This window comes from Scyliorhinus torazame, chromosome 1 (genome assembly GCF_047496885.1).
Source record: "Scyliorhinus torazame isolate Kashiwa2021f chromosome 1, sScyTor2.1, whole genome shotgun sequence".
NCBI classification, from domain to species: Eukaryota; Metazoa; Chordata; class Chondrichthyes; order Carcharhiniformes; family Scyliorhinidae; genus Scyliorhinus; species Scyliorhinus torazame.
The window spans coordinates 171,819,308-171,844,177 of NC_092707.1; the positions used below are offsets into that span (position 1 = coordinate 171,819,308).

Below are 24,870 nucleotides of genomic sequence, written 5' to 3' on the forward strand. Positions count from 1 at the left end.
AGACTCCAGTTTAATTATTTCCTTCTCTTTAGATTTCACTTAAATGCAGAAATACATTTCCATCAATACCGTGCTCCCTGGCATCTGTCAAAATCTACAGCTGGCGCTATGAAAACATGAGTAAATTAGGTGAACACTTTTAGTCGAGTCTTTCTATTTAGCTCTAGGCTGTATTCATATTGGAAACCTAGGCTGAAGTGTTAGAGCTAACCTATAGACAACCATCATGCTGTCATCACCCTGTATGTCTTTCCTTTGTCATTATTTAACTCAAAAATTCATTAAGCAATTTAATTATTACTCATTATGCAGGTATTTGCCCTTCTTTTAAATGAGTTTGTTTCCTCTCTTCTCAATAATTTGCTGCCATAATCCCCTCAACTAGGAGAGTTGACTCCTTGTTGGAGTATTGATTCATGGCAGCCATGCATTCTCCAATACTTCAAAATGGCCTTAACTGTCTTATGAGTCTTAATGGTGAGTTTGGAAGACTCAGAGGATTTCATGGTCAAACCTACTCCTGACCCCACAGTACATCCACATAATGCTTTCAGCAAGGATCACTGGTATAGGAGTCAAATGTAGATCTCTGACCGATTTTCTTCTCCCTAATTGAGGGACTAAGCTATAATCCCCTTTCATTGCCTTGACTGAGATTAGCTATACCAGGACCTATGTTTGATTTATAATGAATAAGAAACACATGACAATTTCCACACTTAGGAATAGTGATTTCTTTTTTTTTTAATTTAGAGCACCCAATTATTTTTCATTAAGGAGCAATTTAGACCAATTCACCTACTAGGCATATCTTTCGGTTGTGGGGTGAGACTCATGCAGACACGGGAGAATGTGCAAATTCCACACGGACAGTAACCCGGGGCCAGGATCAAACCCGGGTCCTCAGCGCTGTGAGGCAGCAGCGCTTTCCACTGCGCCACCATTAGGAAGTGATTGTCTATAAGTTATTTCTTTAGAAATGGATTATTAAATGGTCCACAGTAACCAAGAGTAACTTTTATCTGTTCGTATTTTTATTGAATAATAGAAAATGCGAAGTTGTGGCATTTAATATTTTTATAGTAGACTATAAATCTCCAAGTATGATGCACACTTTTTCCCAAAAGAAATTAAAAAGTGGGGACTGCACATTATATCCAGACTTTGAAATGTATTTAAAATCTAAAACCTTCCTAAATGTCACGCCCTGAAATGCATAATACAATTGCACATTACCTGTGAAGATTTATAACAAACACTTGCGGGTGTTTTGGACATTTTATCAGGCAATCCCGGTTGGTGTCCTGCAGAAATTGTTTTGTGTTTATTGTTCGTGTTTGTGTGCTTCTCAGTATGTGCATAGCCCAAACTAAACTTGTAAGCATTTCTGCCACTTCCCATTGCTCTATGTGGTCTAACTGGAGGCCTGTAATTTATCAAAAAATACCAGAGTGCAGTTCATTTTGGTTCTTTTAATTTTCTTGGCAATAAATTGCAAGTGTTGGCCACGTGGTATTTGTGACACCAATGGTATTCCAAAATATAGAATTAACTTCCGATAGCAAACAACATTTACATGAATCTTGAGTGCTACCACTGAAGACAATGCAAAATATAAAGCTTTAAAAGGCCTGCATCACTACTGGCAACACACCAGCCAGATGGAAAGAGGAGAGCCGAGGCAAAAAGTCCTATTTCAGAAAGTTCTACACTAGCTGTGTCATTAACCATCAGTTCCTCATTTTGATTCAATTAATAATTTTCTGACAGCAATGCATTAAGCCAAATGATACGTTTGCAGATGTAGTAATATCAGTTCAGCTAGATTTTTGACTGACAAGTAAAATGGATTTGGTCAAATTCTAATAAATTTTGTTTTGTAGGTGTTTTCGTTACAGATAAATTTCAGCCTGATGAGCTTCATTTGTAACCAGGTGCAGACAACATTTTTTGAAGAACGAAAATCACGCTGTGTATCTGAGCATTGCCTCAGCTCTACCGATTTTGATAGGTAAGCAACCTATGTTGGTTTCCCTCAAACAAAAACATTGCTTGCAATGATCTGGTTAGGCAAAGGTAACATTTTGATGTAATTTCTCACAACTTTCTGTTAAATGATTATTTCATGTAGTTAAACTAAATTATAGCTGGCAGATTATTTTTATTTGATGTAAGGCTCAGTGTGCATAAAATTAATGAAAAGAATAAATGCCAATTTTTTTGTCCACCTTCATCACTGGATTTGGCTTTGTTGCATGGAATTTCCCAGAGGGGCAAGTAAAAATAATATGTAATGTTTACAGAGTGTAGAAATGCATATAAAGGTGAAAGGTTTTCAATTTTAATTTTGATTCAATTAAATCATAATCTTTTACTATACTACACAATTACAAATTTCTTGTTATATGGATATGACTGATAAATGAATGACATTCTGTGCCAAATTCTCCTCAGAATATTTTATTTAAATTACTATTTATTACATTCTTTCATGGGACATGGCCATCGCTGGCTAGGACAGCATTTTTAGTGCCTATCCCTAATTGCCCTTCAGAAGATGGCGGTGAGCCACCTTCTTGAAGCACAGCAATCCAGGTAGAGTAGGTACACCCACAGTGCTGTTTGGGAGAGTGTTCCAGGATTTTGTCACAGCTTTATTGAAGGAATGGCAATATACTTCCAAAGGGCATGCACGGTAGCATAGTGGTTAGCACTTTGGCTTCACAGCACCAGAGTCCCAGATTTGATTCCCGGCTTGGGTCACTGTCTGTGCAGAGTCAGCATGTTCTCCCCGTGTCTGCATGGGTTTCCTCCCACAAAGTGCCGAAATATGTGCTATTGGGTAAGTTGGACATTCTGAATTCTCCCTCTGTGTACCTGAACAGGTGCTGGAATGTGGCGATTAGGGGCTTTTCACAGTAACTTCATTGCAGTCTTAATGTAAGCTTACTTGTGCCAATAAAGATGATTAATAATAATAAGTCAAGATGGTGTGTGGCTTGGCGAGGAACTTTCAGTTGGTGGTGCTGTCCTTACTAACTTCAGGAAAAAGTAATTAATGATTTTTCTTTCATTGGTAATATTTTTCTGAGCCTTGCTCGCATTCTAAAATGAGTGGAAGGAAAATAGTAATTTTTAAAACTTCTTCCTAAGTATTGTTAAGAGCTTGTTAAAAATCTCACCTGAAAAATATGCACTGAGAAAAGATGTATATGAGTGAATCCTAAACTCACATTAAGGATTTATGTTAGTGAAAGGAAATTTTGGAAAGATTGCAAGTACTTATTGTTAAATTATTATTTAAATTGTATGGTGCTTCTCAGAAAGAATGCAAAATGCTATAGAATATTCAGGTGCATTTTATGAAAATTATATTGGATAAGCAAAGTAATTTAATGATAACATTTTATTAAACATGCAAGACAGTTGTATGTTTGATACATTAAAAAGTTTCACTTACAGTTTATTTGAGCAAAGCGTAATTTAATCTATTTCAACTTTGTATCACCCTAATGATAAATGTGATTTAACAATTGATTGGATCCACCAAATGTGTTGAGTTTTGAAACATTTCAAAGCCTTTATTTCTCACCCAATCTCTGAAGCTGTAATAACTTGAAGAAATATGAAATGGTCATCAAACATGGATTTTGAAGTTTTGTGAGGGTAGTGTGATAATAACTGGCACGAAGAGCAGATGTTTGTTCTTCCAGGGCTCCCAATAGTTAAGATAGATCATTTTATAGATTGCTTATGCCTTAGGAGTAAAGTGAGACGGGACTCATTCTATTAAATTAACCTAGTCTTGGCTGCCATTATAATTTTATCGTTTGGTTTTCATCATTTCTATTGATACTAGTTTTTCATGCTTCTTATTTTTCTTCATTCAGGTATTTTATATTTCTCATTGCATTTCAGATAAATTATTAGTTCTAAAGTCTATTCCGATATTTGAAATGCATTGAATAAATTAACTTGTATAAATATTTAACTGCTTTTCAATTTTAAACCTGTTAATTGTACATTCATATTTTTAGCCTTAAGATAACTGTGCACAGTAAATCCCCATACAAAAGGTTCCCAAGGCTATTCACATAGGAACTGGTACAAATCAACAGCTCTCTTTTTAAACAAGAAATTGTAGATTCCAATTCACCTATCAGTTCAAGAAGGAAAAGGAACAAGAGTAAGAATGGATGGAAGATTTGGGATTTTCACACTAACTTCATTGCAATGTTAATGTTAACCTACTTGTGATAATAAAGATTATGATATTTAATTTGGCTAGGACTGCCAATATGGAACAGTGCTGCCCCATTTCCTTTCCTTGTGTTTTCTTAGGTTTAAATAAGCATGACCAGTCAAGGCTTTTTGCTTATTGTTTTCTTCTTGTTATTTTCTAGTGTCCTTTCCTGATGTACCTTTATAATCTATATTGGTGACTGCGGATTTATTTGACTTCTCATGCCAAAATCACTTTTTGTTCGATTTTGTTTTTGCAAAGTGTAATTTAGATACTTTTGGCATTCAATATTGCCGTCCTTTTGCAACAGGTGAAATTAAGGTGCGTTACCCATTCGTTCACAGCCAGATGTGTTTGTTCCCATTTGCTAAACACGGGTACTGTAGAGAGTGGTAGCATTGGTCATAAACAATACATTGATACCCCCCTACCCTCTCTTGCGCGTGCCTCTTCTGGTCCAACTGAACACAGTGATGGAAATGCTTTTCTGAGTTGAATAGCATCTAAATGTAAGGTCTGTACGAATGTTGTTCAATCAGATGTGCCAATGTTCATTTCTACCAGAAATTCGCACTAAAATGTCCTTCCCCATGTTTAGCACCATTAAGTTGGATCGATATAAAAGCTATTTGTGATCAAGATGGGGACGTCGAGGATTTTTAAAAAAACTCTACACTCCACGGTTGACTACTGAACGTTATCATTGTTTCTACATCTAAGGAGCAAACGATTGACTTGAGAAGTCTGAAATAAGCAGTATTGTGGCAGTTTTCCAAACGTGCTTCCTAATGTTCACAATAACAGGTATGTATGTTCAGTATTCGTGCTCAGCCATCATCCATTTTCCAGCACCATTAAAGAACGAGGAGTCTGAACTTAGCTGTGAAAAATAAGTAACCTTCTTTCCCCTGTTTTGGTAAAGATCGTCTCGCCCTTCGCCATCATAGCGAAGTTCTCAGACCAACGTGCGCACTAAGCAATGGGGTATGTGTGCCTCATTGGATAACTTCAGAGCTATGAACCCTTTCTCCCAAACTCTGGAAAATTTGACCCTTTGGCGACTGAAATAATTTCACCCCTTTCTCTCTCAGGATCACCTCAAACTGCCATCACGCTCTGAAGTTAATCATTCGTTAAGAATTTTCAGTCCTATAGCAATTATTTAAAATAAAGTACAACACAGTTCTTTGATTAGTACTCTTAAAAATACAAAAAACCTACAATTTAATCAATATGTCGGAGTAGATTAAGTGGACGTTTACGCCTTCCTAAGTTTTATTTTGTGTGTCGCACGTATTGAAATATTCTCCCGGTTACTGGTTAAAGTAAATCAATCAAATCATAAACAAAGATACAGTTCCCGGGTGAGTTACGGCCTGTCCGCAGTAATAAGTTAACTACAAAAAAATAACCTCTGCTCCCGACAGTTTATCTCTGCTATATAACATCAGCTAAAACTTAAAGAGGAACAATTAATATTTGAGATTCACTTTTAACTGGGCTGGAGTAATGTTCAAATAAGCAAACTTGTAAAAGAATGACCTTTGCAGTTAGAATAGTCTTTACAGTGCATTCCTAGAACCACCCTCCTATATCATTATCTTTAAATCATTGTTACAAACTGCAAACGTTGTGATAAATGCTTAACGTATTGGCCAGAAACTGTCGTAAAGAAGCATAAAATGTCACTCAGGGGGTAAAACGGGTTCTTCCATTAGATATATATTATATATTTATCTATGTTTATTGAATGAAACTGTCCACCGAGAAACAAGTATGAAAGGTAAAGGAAGTCAATTATACGGTGAACCAACTGGGGGCGATAGAAGCAGACAGAGAGGGGGGAAGAATTAAATAGACACTCGCGGAGCGAGCTGAGCTCGGTATTTAAATGGTTGCAATGTTCCAGGCTGCTCTCTGAACTGAGATTCCTCAGCCCGGTGTGTGGCTGACGGCTGCAATAGTCTCAACAGGGGCTAATCGTGAACATGAGAACTAAACGAGCCCCGGAGAGGGTTAATGAACTCTTATCTATCACACCGCTTTCTACCCACCCCCCAATCCCCACATGCATCGCTGCCTTTTCACTCTAACTTCTATTTGCTGCAGTGCACCTGCACCTTGTTTTATTTTGAGGCGGTTTACTGCCACGTCCCTTCTCTTCCTATGTTCGCTTCTTCTGGGATTGACTGTTTCTGACTTCCGTTTGATTTACTTTATGTTGCATTTTCGTCTCTCTCTCTCTTTATACTTTCTGCTTGTGTCACTTGGTGGGGTGTGTTGTTTCCCACTTGCCTGTCCGTAACCAGCAAGATCCAAAGCCCCAAGGGGAACTTAGCAAGAGAGTGGTTCATGAGCGCGGGTGAACCAACTATTTTGCTGCGGTGTCTTTCGAAACTCGAAGTGGAAAATACAGGGCCCCAGCGGCATTTCCTCTGAACTTGCAATCGTCCAGATTGGTAGCTTTGCAATATTCGTTTAATATTTATTTATATGGTTTTGTTTAAATGTATTCAAACACGTGCCCAATGTGTATAAACTTTCGAAATGTATTTTTAAAACTCTTATAACATATAAACTAAATAGAACCATATGACACGAGACATAGACGCTGATAACTCCAGAACCAATCAGAACCGAAGAAAGCGTGCAGGCAGCCCATCACCAGAGATATGTTATTTTGCTGTTAAGTAGATTTGACAAGGCAAAGACTGGAGATGATTCAAGTTGGCTTTTGAGCAAACAGTTTATACAAAAATATTGTAATTACATTGATGTTATATCATTTAAAAGTCGATCCAAATGTTGGTCCAGACAGTGTTTAGGTGCGGCTGAATGATGGTTTATTGTTTGACTGTAGTTTGGACCAGTCCGCTGATCTGCCTGTGCATTCTGGTGTTTACTTTTACTTCAATTGCGTTGTGGGACACTTAAAATAAACGAGGGCGGGGGGGGGAGGAACCCAGAGGCACGCTCGCCACTCTCTCCCCGGTTACATTGACTGTCGATCTGGTTATGAAGTTGACAGTGAGGTTCTTGGGGTTAGCAGTCACGAACACCGAGTCCTCAATCGCAATGTTGAACTCCTAACTCTTATTTAAGAGTTAATCTTTTTAATACAGGGCCTGAATGCAATACGCTGGGTTGTACTTTTTTAAAAAAACACCATCCTTATTTAATCATGCACACTACGAACCCGTTACTGGCTATATGAAGAACAGGCGAATTCAATCAGCTTTCCACTGCCCCGCGAGTAAGAAACACATGGGAGTGTTGGGACATCTTTGGGTAGAACAAATAGGTTTGGCTCATCCTTTTACAACGAGATTGAAGGCAGAAGTTGGTTAGATCAGTGTGGCTAAATGGAACGCATGTCTCCTTTTTAAATAAACAACATTTTTCAGTTTAACGAAGCAAGGAAAGGTATTTATTTTCGCTCTTTTATCGCATCCCTCAGGCACACCTCGTGGGCCTTCACCCAGGAAGTAGTAGTTTCGACTACTGCCAACCCTGTGGCAGAGTCTGCGGAGCCAGAATCTGACTACTCAGTCCCCGCAGAACCACCTCCCCGGAGTGGGAAGCAAGCCACCCGCGACGCTGAGGGACTGCCCAAGAGACGTGGCTTCGAAGTATGTTCTTGGGGTAACTATTTAGATTTCGCTCCAGAGCAAGATCACTCCTCAGGACGCCTCACCCCACGCTCCTGGGCCTATTTCCCGAAAAGTTGATCGCATCGACGTTTGGTCTGTGTTAGCACCTCTCCCTCTGACTCACAACAGCCTGTCTTCTGAAAACTCTTCCAATTTTCTCACCAAGTTCCAGTGGCTTAAAATAAATGATGGTGTTGATATATATTTTTTAATTTAATTGTGTTTGTCAGACTCTCCAATGCCTTAGACAATTGTTACATTCCAAGTACGGGCATAGTCCCAGTCTCACTACGCGAACCACCAGGTTACCCTTTAAAACATGCTTGGCTCCTACTCTGTGCTTCTGCGACAGCTTTAGTTTGGATTCAAGAAATTTAGCTACCCACAAATACTTGCCGTAACAGGGCAGCAAGTAGTTCAAGACCGTTATAAACGAGCAATTGCCAGCGTGGCAAGTCAGTTATGATCAGTATATAAGTCTGTACAAAAAAAAAACTAACTGGGGTCAAGGAACGTGATTGATTGCTCGTGTACAACAAGGCTTCGACTGTAGCCGGGAATATTTATGTGTCTCTCCTTTCCAAAACATTAAAAAAGTCAACATGCTTGTTCTTGACCCTTAATAAACTTCTGGCAGGGAAAATAGACACATTATTTCATGGATTCTTGTTTTCTGGGCATGTTGTGATGCATTCTGCAATCGTGTTTTCACCAGATCCTGCTTAAAACTTCACACTATTAAATGCCTAATGCCACCTGACCATAAAATAGCCATACAGATAATAATGAGATAGCAAGCAGTTAACAAGTTTATACGAAGTGATCGTAAACTGACTTCTGACAATTCAAATTTTCGGTAGACCGCTGAATGGGAATTGCTAGCCAGCAATGCTGTGGATACCCGAATACGTTTTTTAATGCGGTTCAAGACTCAGTTTCTGACAATATGTTAATAATAGCTCATAAAAACAAGTCAAATGCGCGCGCAATCAGTTGCAGTTTATTATAGCTGAATGAGAGAGCAGGAGGGGTCGTTTACCTTTTTTAATTACAGACTGGTCCAATATATTCATCCCAGGGCTGCCGTTATCATCCACGGCCTGAAGGGGAAAAGGGAAAAAAAGATACGATGAGATCGTTTATTTAAAAGGTTTAATACAGCGACAATAGTTCCTTTCTCATCTGCTGGCCATACTGCAGCTCACTAGAATTCACTTGGTTTCTCTGCCTCCTGAGTTGATGCGAAACTGACGCTGCTTTCAATAGATTTTAAAGTCTGGACAGGGAGCAGGGAAAGCAGTGAAGCCACATGCTCTCATCTCTCTGTCGCTGCCTCCTTCTCCTGACTGTCACCTTGTTGTTCCCCTGAGTGATTATCCACTCACATCTTGGTCGCGTCAGTTTCTTTGATAAGTTTTCCCCAAGCCCCTTCATATTTTCCAACACGTACGCACCGACTATTTTTTTTGTGTGTGCGTGTGTCTTGCAAAGACCAGAACGATCTGACAATAATTTTTTTTAAAAACGAACAAATTAATGCCAGAGAGGGGAAAACAAGACTTGCGTTCGTATCACGCCTTTCACTGACATCTCAAAGCGCTTCCCAGCCACTGATTTGAAATGCAGTCGCGGGGTAATGTAGGAAGCTGGAGCAATCAATTCGCCAACAGCAAGATCCCAGCGACAGCAATGTGATCATTATTTTTGTGTTGTTGTTTCAGGATTAAATATTGACCAGAAACCATGGGATCTCCCCTCTTCTTTGGAATAGTAGCCACTGGATCTTTTTTTTACCCATCCGAGATTGCAGACAAGAGCGTCCGTTAAACATGTAATGGGAAAGAGGGCATTTCCGACAATGCAGCACTTCCTCGATACTGCACTAGAATGCCAGTCTAGATTTTTGAGTTCAAATCCCTGGAGTGGGTCTCGAACTCACAACTTTCTGTCGGAGAGGACTCCATCACCTCAGTCAGGGTTGGCATACAGATGTGTCGTTTCGTTTCAGGATAAATCACTGTCAAATCAAATCTTCACGAGGCGGCTAGATTAAATGCAAGGATTAAATAGAAGTCTTATTCTGCAATCGTTCAACTCACACAAAGTAAATATGGGGCACATTCTGGAATGGACGTTTTAACAAGTCTGATGGAAGTGGCCTCGATATTTCTCCTCCTTGGGATTCTCGTCTTACAGCTGTCCAATTACTGCGTGTTCTTTTTTTAAAATGGGTTTGGGGAAAATAATTGAAGTATTTTGACAGACCCATTCTTTTCAATAACATTGAAATTAACAAATTGTTTATTTATTTATACGGCCGGCGAACAATAAATAGCCCCACTTACCGAGACTGGGGTTCATAATGAATAAGCAATGGCGGTTGTTCTCCAGTCAACCTCCGTGTGGTATTATTAAAAACAAGACTTTGCGAATGTAGCGCGAATGGTAGTGGCATCATTTCACTCTTAAATGAGTGTAATTGTTGAAAAGTGTGTGTGTGTGTGTGGGGGGGGGGGGGGGGGGGCGGGCGGGTGGATGTGTACATCTATCTCCATATAGTTGCAAATCTATATGATCGAAATAGTGAGAGGACACGGCACTCCGGATTAGATAACGTTAAGCCAATGTAAACTGGTGTTGCTGGGAAAGGATCTTGACTAATTTCCGTGTCCTGCCACAGATTCTTTTCATGGATGGAGTCAATGGTTGGTACAGTAGAATCCATGGTCCGAAATGTTACAACCCGCCACCTGTTGAGGTATCCGAAACTCTCGTTCGCCTGTTTGTTTCTAGGTTTCTACCACTGATTTGTTGCTCGGCTCCTTAACTTCAACAAGGTTAATGACTTTGTGAATGCAAAGAGGAAAAGGATTCGAGGGCTGGATCGCAGACAAATTAATTACCACAGACATGATTTCAACAAAATTAAAAAGAGAGTAATTGGAACGAAATTAATCCCAGGTATTTAAACGAGAGAACCTGCACTTTTAAACAATAACTTATAAATGGCCTGAAAAGTGATCCGCTACTTATTGCTCGCTGCGGTAGGACTGGACAGCAACGTGGTTAGCACTGTTGCTTCACAGCTCCAGGGTCCCAGGGGTCACTGTCTGTGCATGGTCTGCACATGTGTCTGCGTGGGTTTCCTCCGGGTGCTGCAGTTTCCTCCCACAAGTCCCGAAAGGCATGCTGTTGGGTGAATTGGGCATTCTGAAATCTCCCTCTGTGTACCCGAACAGGCGCCGGAATGTGGCGACTTGGGGCTTTTCACAGTAACTTCATTGCAGTGTTAATGTAAGCCTACTTGTGACAATAATAAAGATTACTATTATTTAAATTTAAGAGCATGGGTTTGATATTTGCACTTAAAAAGCGGAGTTTCAGCTCACCACCTTTGCAAACGTTCAATCGGAACAAGTGGTGAATTAGAAAGCACATAGTTGAATCAAACCTCAATATATAATGAAATAAATGGGACCCAAACCCTGACTCTGAACAAGTATAACATTCCCATGTGTTTATCCATTTACTCTAATTACGTGGCAGGCTGGTCAAATGTAATTTGATGATTAATTCATCAAAATTAAACTGTACACGCTCATAAACAACCCTTTTAATCTGTCCCCCACCCCCTCAGATCCCAGTATCGAACATCTGACCGACAACATTGCTCGTTATCTCAGAAAAAGGACGAGCGATGGAACTTGGAAAGTGCGGCATAAAAGGGAAAATGCGAACAGAGTTAAAATCTTGCTTTTTTTGGGTTGCTTGATATTTCAATCCGCTAGCCCTGAATTGGCATGTAAGGTATCACACTGAGCTCGTTTATTTCATTGGCCAAGGACTGCTTTGTTCTGCCTATTGTACTTTAGAAAGCTGTACTGAACAATACACTTCCCTTCCCAAACTCCTGCACGGGCGCCACAGCGGTTAGCACTGCTGCCTCACAGTTCCAGGGATCCGCGTTCAATTCCCGCCTCCGTTGACTGTGTTGCACTTTTCCCCCATGTCTGCGTGGGTTTCCTCCCATAAATCGCAAAGATGTGCACTGGGTGGACTGGCCTTGGTTGTGGGGAAAGGGTGGAGACATGGGCTTAAGTTAGAGTTAGGGTAAATCTTAAGTAGGGCGCTCTTTCTAAGCGCGGTGCAGACTCGATGGGGTAAATGGTCTCCTGCATTGTAAATTCTATGCTTCTATTGCTGTATTTTAAAAGCTACACGGGGCAGTGGATATCTTAGAGGGTTAAAGCAGTTGTTGCACATTAAAGACATGCCAACAATTTGGGTTAAAAGGGTCCATATGTCCTGGTTGTTTATGGTCACTTTGGGATTTAAACTACAGCATCTGTGATACGACAATAATAGTCATCAACAGGAAATCCTATTTACATCTAAACACGTTGACAGAAGTGATCCGACTGCAGTTTGCTGTGCTAGTTTGTGATGAAGTAACTAGATAGATACTGTTTGGGGCTATTCGCCTCCCTTTTACGGGAGAAGGGGGTGAATCAGTGTATGCTTACCCTGGGAAATGGTCGCCAACATGATTGCTTTGCATGCAATTTAGATCATTCTTAAGCAGGAATATCAATTATTTTGTCCGGTAACGCTTATTCACCGCCGCGCCACAGGAGGAGAATAAAGTACAGGAATGACAAATCTCATGAATTTTATAGGCATGAACATGTTGGAGTGAAAATCGGTATTTCGTGTTCGGTGGTACTGATCTGTCTTGGAAACAAGAGGAACCCGAGCCATTCTTTCAATATACGTCCCTTGCCGTACTTGTCTATTCCACAGCCACCAGGTGCTACATTGCTGCCGACGTGTGCTCGTCCAAAGTAATTTCATCCTCAGTTTACATGTTACACACGATGGAATGGAGCCCCGAACATTATGTCTCTACTCTATTTGCACTGCATTATAAAAACAGGCATTTCATCCGTGAGTCTCGTGCTAAAGGACAAAATGTGGACTGGGACCAGGTTAATATAGAGGCCATTAATAAAGGAAACCCTTCAAATGTATTTTGCCCATTATTATTATTAGATCAAATATATTTCCTTTTTGCTGTTCCTTTGGTGTCTGTCTATCTGATTTAACTGCCGGGACAATTCACCTCGTCTCTTTTGAACAAACACAGGCGAGTAAGGTCTGGGTCATTTCTATGTTTGAAAATAAGGTAGAAATAATCACACGTCGATTCCCAAACATCCTCTTTAGAGGATAAAGGCAAAGTTCTACCCTCCCTGGTAATTCCACAGTTTCATTGCCTGTGTACTTTAATATATATTTCCCTTTTTGCAATTCTTTTGGGTGTACAAAGTACATGGCTCAGAATGAATTCAAGTGTGTTCGATTCTGAACAGACAGGAGACAAAATATGATGGCGTTTACATTTCTCAGATAAAAGTAAATCTGCCAAATTGTATCTTTTTTTTTAAAAGTACAATTTGCATTTATTATACGTGGGCCCTTATCTTGCTACATGCCAATCTAATAAGATAATTAAAAATCAAGCTGAACGTCAACTTTTAAAAAAATTACAACTTGTAAAATTAACTTTTATCCCGGAGGTGTAAAATAAATTAGATTGGCTTCTGTCTTTACAGAACGCAACGCATTTGAATTAATCTTCAACATATAATTACAGAAGCGAACAAGAATAAATTATACTGCCCGAACCACATATCTATAACTACTCAATAAATTCGGGAGGGTTACGATGTATACTAAAATTAGAAGTTACTGAGGTCCTCAAAGAATTGTGTCAGTTTTCTAGTTTCCAAGAAACAATAAAAAGTGATAAGAACTCCTCTGCGACTTGATTATTGTTTCATTTCAGAACAATTCGCGTTGGCCAAGGATAAGAGTATCAGACGGAACTTTTACTCAAGGCGAGTTTGCTGTCCTAAATTTAAGAGCGAACGAAGATCCGGTTAAATCAGCCTCGTACATAAAATCTGCTTCTCTGATTTTGCATATTATATTGACTCTAAAACAAGCAAAAATACGATGTGCTGATGTAGGACTGGTTGGTTTGGGAAATATTCCAGTTTAGCAAACTACTACTTCAGTGCATCCATTAATGGACTGGATTCTCCCCCCCCCCCCCCCCCCCCCCTCGCTGTCCCTTCGATCTCTACCTGATTTAACTGTCAGGACTATTCACCTAATTTGTTTAACTCCCTAACACAGGCGAGCAAGGTCTCGGTCATTTCTATGTTTGAAAATAAGGTAGAAACAAACTTCACATATTGATTCCCAGCCATCCTCTTTAGAGAATGAAGGCAAAGTTCTACCCTCCCTGGGATTTCCACAGTTCTATTGACTGCGAACTTTAGGGGGGAGTGTTATTAGGGAGAATGTGATATTAGGGCGACTGTGATACTCGGGGAATGTGGCATCAGGGGGTTTGTGACATTAAGAGGAATGTGATATTTTAGCAGTTTGATATTGAGGGAATGTGAGATGATGGGAAGGGGGCGTGCTGCGACATCATGGAGTAATATTGGGAGGTGGCGAAACAATTTAGGGAACATTGGGGAATATGATCGTCGGGGGAAGATGTGATGTTAGGGGGAAATGTGATATTAGGGGACATATAATATGTGACATTCTAGGGATATGATAATAGGGGGGATGTGTGACAATAGGGAACTATGGCATTAGGGACAATGTGATACTGGGGAGGATGTGACATTCGGGGACGTGATGTCGAGGGAATGTGAATTTAGGGGAAATGTGAGATGGGGGAACGTGACATTAGGTGTAAATATGACTTTGAGAGAAATGCGACATTAGGAGCGGGATGGGGGGAGTAACATTGAATAGAAGTTCAACAGAATGAAAATGTCGCCCCATGCCGCCTGAAAACATGTTGCTCAGCTTGTACAGGCAGCACCTGCGTGTAGCAAACTAGCAAAAGCCAGGCAAGTTCTAACATTCCGCGGATTCTTCGCAATTAACTTCATTTTCCAGGTGCTTGTGGGTTGTGCTGTATCTGTTCTGATAATTTACAAGGCGTCCCGGGGTTCTCGAATTCTTTAAGGGCGAATGTTCATAGAACAGGAAGTCATCAAACTTCATTTATTACCCCAAATACATTGTATCTGACGAGTTTACAGAGTGTTTTAACTCCCTTTCTACGTGGCTATATTTTAGTCGTCAGAAGTGGAAAACTTCAGTTGGTTTCCATCTCTGAACTTGGAGAATATTTAGGAACTTGTTTTAATGCAGTTATTATATAAATATGTAGAGCAGACTATGACCCGCACGGTGCGTTGAACGACATCTAAATCCTGATTAAAGCATCATTAATCCGTCATCACCAGGGTGATGGTGAGATGAGAAAGTATACCTGGTAATTTTATAATGGAAACAAACTCTAAATTTGTCCACATTTTGTGGGAATTTCAGTTTTAAATAGGAGAAAACAATGACAACAGCAAGAGGTATTACTATAGTATTCTCAAACAATTATTTACCAGGGCTCAAGCACTGTGCGCGGGTGACAGCCCGTTTCTCACTAAACTGCCTCCTGGATTGGAAGAAGTGTTAAAGGCTCCCTCCACTTTAATCGCGCAACTGGTTTAGAATTTACATCGAAACTCTTGCAAAGTGAATTGCATACTGATTCACCCTGCGGATATAATACCTCTGGGCAGCAAACATCCTTAAACCAGGCTAACTGGTACAGTGATTAAAACTCACTTCTATAAAGGCCCGATTGTTAGATAACTATCGGGTTATAGTGAGGAGGTACAGTATGAATCCGCTCAAGTGAAAACATCACTTTTTAGGACATGAATCCATTGGCCAACCTTCGAACTAAGTAAAAGGCGATTTAAAATTAAACACTAAAGTGTAGGTTGAATCCAACCAATATAAAAATAATCTGATATTTATATTCCCATTGCATTTCAAATTGATGTTGTGAAATAAACATATCGATCGCGCACAGCGGATGCATGTATTAATTTGTGTATATGTAGATTATTAATCCTACCCCACCTCCTAGTAACTAGAATTCCACTGGCTTGCTAGCTGGTCCATGTTGTGGAAAATGCAATATATTTTAGTTAAGTGTACCTCAGGATTTTGCTGGGAGCCGTGGATTGAGTGTTGTTCGAGCCACAGGGGTGAGATTTTCAGAGGCCCTTTGAGAAAACGCTAAAAACAATTTAAAAATAAGCGCATGGTTGGATTTCGGTGTGTGTGGGGGGGGGTTAATGTGCACAACGTTTGCCGATTCTGAAACTTTTTAAAGTCTCTTTTCGTTGCCTCGGCACCACTTTGCTATTTCCCGCAGTTGCAAACGCCAAACTCCGACACTGGGACGGAGAAGTCAAAGAGCAGTGACAGAACTCAAACCCCGCAATTGATAGTGAGAGAATCTACCACCTCCTTCCGCGCACAGTTTACAATGGGGTGGGAAGGCTGAGCGCGTCCAGCCAGGGAAAATCTGATCGGATATCACTTTGCACCTGGTTCTGAAATGATTACAGAGAATGATTGCATCTATAGGCAGGGAAGGTCCTCGCTGCCAGTGGACTGTTTATAGTCACAATGATCCTCGCTCTTTCCGATCGCGCGGACGAATTCTCTCGGTTTTTGTTCTGCCACTGTAAATTTAAATCTTTTTTTGGGGGGGTGGGGGCTGCCAAACGCGCCGAAGTTAATAAGGAGAGCAGTGTTTTCAGGGCCTATAATTAAAAAAAGCTTTCGGTGGACCAATCCACCGGGATCAGGATGAACAAATCCCGCCAGTGCTGGAGTACATGGTGCAACTGTACAGCATCCAATGTGATATGTTCAACTCCTATAGTTCTTTATTTAATAAGGGGCACCTCGCCACTCCAGAATGGATTGTAGCGAATACCTCAAAGTGGAAACGACCCAGTTTTTAAATAATCATGAACTTCTATTGTTTTTGTCACTACGGTTAACTTGAGAGGAGACGGAATCCGAATGCTAGACGTGAACGTGGAACTGGGGCTATTTTCAAATTGTGGAATTGACGGCTTTTTATCAACGAGGCTGAAGCTGCAAAATGTTTCCACAATAACAACAGGAATCATTCGCGCGCGTTCCTCTTGCTGTTTCAATAAAAAAAGATACAACGCGTCATGTGGTTGTCACTTTCATAGTGAACACCCCTGGATCTATCAGGAAAGTCAGGTCACAATAATAAACAGCGCAATGATCTGACACTTGGCAGCACGGTTCTCACATTTGCCCCCTCTTGATGAATAGCCAGTACCGTGTTAAATCTGTACAGTTCTATGTTAAGGAGGGCTGCTGCGGCAGATTCACCCTGATACTGCTTCCTGTTCAGTGAAACTTGTCAAATTGTGTTATGATCACCCCAGCCATAGTTTAAACACAAACCAATAGACCTACAAATCCTTCACGCGAACCGAGAGGAAAGGGAAGGAGCCGGACCAAGCGCACAATCCGAGGTGTGACAATAATGAACTGTCTGTATTAATAAACTGTCACTTCCCCTTGGTTTAAGATGTCTCTACTTCGCTTTTCTTTCCAAACCAGCTTGTTGTTGTCAGGAGCGCTGCATGTAGGTCAGAATGATTCTAAAGCACTAGGATACGTCATCATATGTTACATACCCAGGCCCTTATCCTTCAAACGGTATCTCAATTGTGCAGATTTCGATTGGAAAATATTTATCATTTAACTATGAAATTAGTATATCAATTTACATTCGCCATGATGGTTTAGAAATCGATTGAAATATACATTTGCAAAATGAAACTCAAATATGTTCCAATTCGAGCAGGAAGCCCTAATTCACGAATTAAAGCGAAATGTGGTTCTATTTCCTCAATATATTTACATAATAAAAATGGAGAGGCGTCATCTTTTCGCATTGCTGAGTGACGATAAATTCGGTTGTCGGCGTTTGCAAACAATACTCTCCCGTGCAGTGATCCCGGGGACGAGCACATAATGAGCCAATTCATCGTAAACTTAACAAGTATGTGTGCCCCAATTTATTTTAGTTCATCTGTACAAACTATCGTGTGTAACACGGTGTCAGGGATAACTTTTAAGTTTAATCCAATATTTCTTAGGGCCTTTAAAACAAATTCAGAGTTACTAAATTCTCCTGAAATAATTATGTTTCTCTTTCCCGCGGTGTGCATATGGAATTGTTATCAAGTGTCAACTCCATTGGGCTCCGTACCTGCACATCGTCCAGTCCGTGGTGGTTAAGGGCATGTAGAGCGAGCGTGTCCACCAGTCCATGGTTAGAGTCGAGGCCGTGGCCGGAGTGCAGCAACACATCAGGCCGCCGGATGCCATGGTAATCCCGGCGGTGGTCGAGGCTTGACAACTGGGACAGACCCCGCGGTTGGTGCAGGATGCCCTGCTCAGCTGCCACTTCCTGGCGCTGCCTCTGTTGCCACGGGTGCTGCTGGGGCTGGTGCAGGGGGCTGGCCAGGGAGTAAGGGTCGTTGACGTGAGCGTACGGCTCCTGGCTCTGGGGGTAGGGCAGAGGCTGGTAGGGTGGCGGGAAGTACGGCGGCTGGAAATCCGAGGAAGGGGTGTGAGAGAGCGGTGGGGCGGTGGAATAGGGAGCCTGGCTCATGGAGCCCAGCTGAGCCAGGCGGGCACTGTGACTCCCATTCATCCCATCGTGCCGATCCTGGAAAAGACAATCGAGAGAGGCGGATTAGAGCAGCGAAAACTCACCAATGCACACAGCAGCGAGTGAGAGCAGAGAGCACAATCATCCCCGTCCCATTTTATTATCTGACTTCACTTTTTGAATATATATAATCGATCTTTCCAAAAAAAATCATATTTATTCCTGGTTGAAATCTCACTTTCGTTTCTAGTTCGCCGTGTCATTATTTGAATTGTATTTGTCCTCTCTGTCTACAACTCTACCCCCCCCCCCTCCCACCACCACCCCTCCCATAAGTTGCTGCGAACAAACATATATCTGGAAATAAAATCAAGAGCCCGACCCCAGAGGAGACAATATTCCCCCAGCCCCCCGCGCTGCGCACACCCAGTCCCCAGTTTGTTTGTATTTTGCTGCTGTGCTAATATATTAAAGTTGCCTGGTGTGAGAGTTTGTTCATAGCTCCATTGTGAAATGCCGAAAAGTTGGCCAAAATAACGAAGGCGATGGACCCCCCCCCCCCCCCCCCAGTTAAGCATCTGCCGGACATTATTTGGGAAGGCAATCCTCGTCTTTCTCACACCATTCGCCGAATCTACTTTCAGTTCCATCTACTCGGCAGCGCTTCCCCCGCTCCCGCCGCACTCACCATTGCTGCATATGTGTGAACCAACATCTGTGCGATCTGCGGGACAGCGAATCCCAAACAATCCCAGCTTCTTCTTTCTATTTTTGCAACGGTCGGGACAAATTCCAAAGAATTAGGAGAAAACGAGCCCCAAATCCATAAAGATCCGTGTGTGTGGGGTGTGTTTGGATGAGGAAGTCAAGCTGAAGGAGTTTGAGGCTGGGACCGGGTGCGAGTTTCTCTCTCTCTCCCTCCCTGTGTGGCTCTCTCTGAGTCGCGGCTTTTCTCTGCTATTAAATATCAGCAATCTTTAATCAGCCGAGCGTGAACGAGCGCCGCGCGTCCCCGACGCTCGGCTCCGGGGACGCGCACTTCTGTGACAGATTGAACAACTCCTGATCTGCGAGAGAAAGGGAAATAGCGAAAGGACCAAAACGAGACATGTACAAGGAAAAAAAAGCAGAGACAATGTCATAGGTTTGCGCATTTTGCTTTTATTTCACACTTGTCTCTGCGGCCCTTCTGCCCATCAGCTCCCTGCAACCTCCCACATGCCGGATACTTGTGACTGGAGCTGGGGAGCAAATGGTTCAAAGCCCGAGGACAGCGGGCAAAAGGAGGCGAGCCACTGGAAAAGCAGAACAGTCGTTGACATTTTACAGAAAACAAAAGCACTTTAAGTAAAAATAACGGCTTTTTGAATGTAGAATAAGCGCGGCGCCAACTGCTGCCCGGCCTTCTGTTTCCAGCCTTTGCGGGAGGACAACTTGCTAAAAGTTTGGGAGGAGATGGAAGCCGGCAATCGCCGCGGCGACTGGCTTCTTCTACCTTTTCTACCGTCCAGGGAAGTTGCCCGAGGGCATGTTTTAAATCTGAATGCATCGAGCAGTGGCGTCGCTTGAGGCTTCGCAGCTTCAGTCCAAAGAGCTGCCCGCTTTCCCAATTCCCAACTCCGTCCCTGGCGCCATCTCCTCCGACAAAAAAAAGAACAAAATGTTGCAGTTAATCTTTGTTCAGTGTCCTCTTGTGATGCTCGGTGTATGCGTGAAAATTAAATGAAATTAAACAATTATCAGAACACGGTTATGAAATATTCATAAACTCTCTTCTGTGCAGTATGTTGGTACAGGTAACGGCCACACAGCAGGCTTCTGTCTTTTGGTGGGCATGCCAAAATGTTAGACATAATGGTGAAATATTTCTATTTTAATATAATAAAGATATTTAACAAATTATTTTTAAGAGTAAACATCAAGGCCCTCACAGTCTAGCCTGTATTTATTTATAGTCTTTGCACAGCTTCCTTTCTGGTACTCGGTGTTTTCTATCTTTCCTGCTCTTCCAATACTAATCTTTTCCTCTTAACTCATGCGGTTTACAAGAGGTTCTTTCTCTAAATCCAAAGGATTGCGATTGTGTTAAAAAGAAAGTTTCAGACTGCAATGGCATTGGGTAAATATGCGCAACGTTGCCATTGTAATGTTGAACTCGCGCTGACAAAATCTTTCCTACACTTTCAAATAATTGATATTGAAACAAAGATGATAATTAACAGGTGGAACAAACGAACTAATTCCTGGACTAATCTTAGCAGCGGGAATGTGTTTGTGTTCTTCTTTCCTCGTCCATTCAGCTGCCTTGGTTTGTGGCAATTATTGTCCCAGTTATTTTTCAGTTAGAATTTATTCGGCAGATGAACGGGGAAGTGTATAAATGGCGGCTGACACACACACACTGAAGACTCTGTGCAACCGAAAAGGGCCTGAGTGGAGCGGGAGCGGGGGGGGGGGGGGGGGGGGGGGGTGGGGGGGGGGAGGACGGAACCACCTCCAATTTTAATCAACATGAACGTGGATCAATACAGCATTCAAATCTCAGAACAATAATTAAACTTCATCGTTACCTGCGAGCCAGGCTGCGTTCAGAAATATCCCGTCCTCACTCCAACGTATGAATACCCGCAACGTTAATAATACAATAAAGTGTGGGTCAGTTGTAGTGACCATTTCGTGGCGGCATTGCCACGGGGGATGGCTGATTTACATTTTAAGTCCCCAATGTGCCGGTTGGATGTAATGTGGGTTGCACGATACATATAAATCGAACATTAACAATTCGATTTCCACGCAAAGAAATTTAAAGAAATAAAACAATATTCAAAAACTTTCTCAAATTACCTGAAAGTTCAGAACTGTCCACAATAAATAGAAATGGACCAAAAACATATAACTAATTTAGAATGATCTTTGCGGTAGTAAGGATATGAATGCAGACCCTTGGCGATACCTTTGTATAAATGCAAGAAAAACGTGGCTTTACAAGTGAGCTTCTGTCGCCAATTTTAACCGAATGGCATTTCAATCTTTTGCGAAGAGCCCGAGAGCTTCCTCCACTTTTTCTACCAGAAGCAATGTATGTTCCGGTCATTAGTAACAGATTATTGAGTGAAGAAAATGCTGTTATGAGAATAGGGATTGAGCAACGCTAATAGGAAATGTGCGAGGGAGAAAGATTTGCGGGTTCACTTTTTATTGAAGTGTCTGGGAGAAACATTGCGCGTGTGTGAGGGAGAGAGAGAGGGGCTAGGTGGTTCCGAATGTGCAGCTGTGCTGATCCCAGTGACTCTCGCTGGCGGTATTACTGGTGCACAATCTCCACACACAGGGGCTTTCTTCCCTTCATTCCAGTTGCACAGCCTCGTCCTGAGTAACTTTGTGTCAAGCACCGCACCTTGAAAAATGAAAAGTTTCTGATCTCCGGCGAGGTGGATTTCCCCGCCTGCAGCTCAGGATCACGAATAGTACATTTCATACACAGTGTTCAAAATAGCCCAAAACATTTATAAATTGCCAAGCTAAAGCAGGGCGGGAAACCGACATAACTGGAAGGACGGATTCTACGCACATTTTTGCACCCTCTCTGAGATGTAGTTGCTCCGTACATTACCATTTCATTTGTCACTCACAGCTAAACCAACATATAATTTGAATGAGGTTCAGCGCAGAGTTTACTTCCCGATTAATGTGTTAGAAACTAATAGCGGAAACTAAGGGGGGGGGGGTCATTTTTCTTTCCATTGTGTTAAGAACATTTTTTGGTTAATCAACGATTAAATTTTCAAAGAATATATTCTTCTGGGGCAATCTTCCATTTCTTTAAAGGACAGACCCCAGGATATCTACAGGGAAATCTGTTGTGTGCAATTTACCCGAATACGGATCTCAAGATAATTGAACAATAAAAGGTTTACACCCTTATTCGAACATACATGTAGATATATGCATACACTTGACGAGGGTGGTTACAGCTTCACTGCGGCCCAATACACAGTTAGTCTCATTGAAGGTTCCATCAGTTTATCATGTTCCTTCGAAATAAATCTACTACCTCTTGGCATTTAAGATAATGCCATGTGAGGAGGGAAATAGGTTAACGCGTGTTCTAAACACTGAGCAGGGAATAGGAATGTTTTGTTTTCGATAATGCGTCCTAGACTGAAAAAGCTATTTATGAAGCTGAGTATAACAGTGGTTTAGTCAGACCTCGAGAAACTCCGATACTGGGAAAAACACAATTTTTCCCCCTTCAGGTTTAGTACTGTTGGGGGTGGGGATGGGGAGAGGAGTGTATTGGTTACCCGTGCGGTGCAAAAGAAGGGGGTCCCTAAGATATTAATCAGCTTTTAAAAGTTTTGTTTGAAGGGATGACATTAGTTATTCATAAGACATTTCAAACAGAAGGGGACCCGACTGTGTCTTATTAGCATGAACGCAATCCATCAATTCAAACTCGAGAGATTTGACTCTTTCCAGGTTATTAATCCGGCGAAGATGTCTCTTCCAGTTTTCGAAACTACACAAGTCACTCGACGCACCACATCCGCACGATTTCCTAGCGGTGAACACCAGGAAATTACAATACAGAAATCATTTGGGAAAAGAAGCAAGTGGCGTTTGACTCAATTTTTTTAAAATCCGCTAGAAACAATATTGCATATATTTCAATGCAGAAATGTTTTTGCAGCTTTGAAACGATTACATCCTCACAATTGACTTTTCCGTTTCTTTCGATTACATTATATCGAAACCCCATTTATCGTAGACTTTAAGTATTCCCATATGTGCAAATAATGCATCTTTTGTAAACAGTGCCTATTTGTAAATCATTTTCCTTATTTGGTCTATTTCTGCGGCTCGACGCTGAATTATCAGTTTAATGGCATTAACTACTCTCAACGAGCGGAGATCTCGCGTGTTATTCAATACATTTTATTGCCACTCTTTAAGTTTATGATGTTAAACTGTTTTTTTAATGCAATCTTCATCGCAGATTGCTGTTATGCTTTCTGTTATAAATGTGTATGTGATTTGATTCTCTCTGCCATGTCTTTGTGTAATTCGCGTGTTGTTGGGAGATTTAGCCCTGGTTCTTGGTATTAGCTTTGAGGCACATTCACAGATTGAAGATCTCACATTAAAATCAATTGAATTCTCCCTCTATCGCCTGCAGCAATTCCCAGCTTGTTGTTGGGCAGGAGGAGAGAAACGGGCGGGATGTATCTTATCGTCTTTGGAGCGACCTTTACTCATTCTTTAAACAGTTCAACCTCACCGTTGATTAAACCCCACTGTTGAATGGTTCTGGTTTACAAATCCTATTTTGATTGCCAAAAATGTACTAATAGATTTACTTTCTCCTCTGGTCGATTTTTACAAAGAAATCTCAAGCCTGTCCGGCGAGTGACAGATTTTAAATTCCCCTGTCGGAATGTTACTTAAAAGGAATTATTTTCCCGAACGGCGGTTCTCGGTGAATTAAATCTTTCGCTCCATCACCAACTTACAGGTTGCAAATGGTAAAGGATAAATCTAAAGTAAAAAAACAACTGATTGGTGAGTTGTCCCAAGTATGGTTTGGCTCATTTTGCAAACTAAAAGTTCTAAAATGAGACTCCAATTTGAGGCATTTATAAAACTCGTCTTTGATACCAAGAGCAGTCAGGTTCACTTTGCAGTAGTTAACATTACTGAGAAAAACACACACTGGCGTGCATGATTATTTTCTATGGGTCGAGCCTCTTTTCTGTATGAAGTTCACAGTTCCCCTTTGCGGTCCATGAGTGAGTGTGTTGCTGGATACAGAGCAGGTTCCATTTAGTGTGCTCCGCCTCAGCAACACCATGTATCAGTGTCACAGCGACATCCAGTGGAACACACCGCAGCCGCAGCCCAGTTGATTGAAACTAAGTTCATGCCTGCAGCACAATAAGACTTAAAAATAATTATCCACATCAGGCCACTGCCACCTCCCAAATGACATACCTCACTGGGAAATATAATAATTCAATGCACTGAATGGGTTTCCATGTAAATCGAGGAGGACAACAGGTATGCGCCTCGCCACCAAATGTTGAAGTTAAATTTAATTTGACTCCAAATTGTGATTGTTCTGAGTATTTAGGATTACTTGCGGGAAGCTTATACGGATTTCAGAAGATCCTACAGTCCTGTTGCGCTGGTGTCTACAATCTATCCATTCCTTTGCTCTGAAAAGCAGAATATGACGATTTTTCTTAAAACTCTGGCATAAACGTTTTTATTCGGAGCTAGATTGTACCAGAAACTGGGATTATAGATTATAGATGCACAAGATCTGGTTCTCATTGGTGGTAAACGATTTAAATTAGTGGGCAATACTCAAT

General features: G+C 41.4%; 1 protein-coding gene across 3 annotated transcripts in view; it reads right to left on the reverse strand.

The window, feature by feature from the left end:
• Positions 1-24,870, reverse strand: part of LOC140416755 (transcription factor AP-2-beta-like) — a 125,496-nt gene that overhangs the window by 100,193 nt on the left and 433 nt on the right. The window contains exons 1-4 of one of the 3 annotated variants that reach the window (XM_072501150.1): positions 21,073-21,162; positions 19,191-20,137; positions 18,098-18,559; positions 8,933-8,993 (exon numbers count right to left, since the gene is read on the reverse strand). In XM_072501150.1, coding sequence (XP_072357251.1) covers positions 8,933-8,993; positions 18,098-18,559; positions 19,191-19,217 — 550 coding nt within the window. In that variant the 5' untranslated portion in view covers positions 19,218-20,137; positions 21,073-21,162. Of the gene's footprint in view, positions 1-8,932; positions 8,994-18,097; positions 18,560-19,190; positions 20,141-21,072; positions 21,163-24,870 lie in introns of those variants that run through there. The other 2 variants (XM_072501151.1, XM_072501149.1) reach the window with 2 other exon arrangements.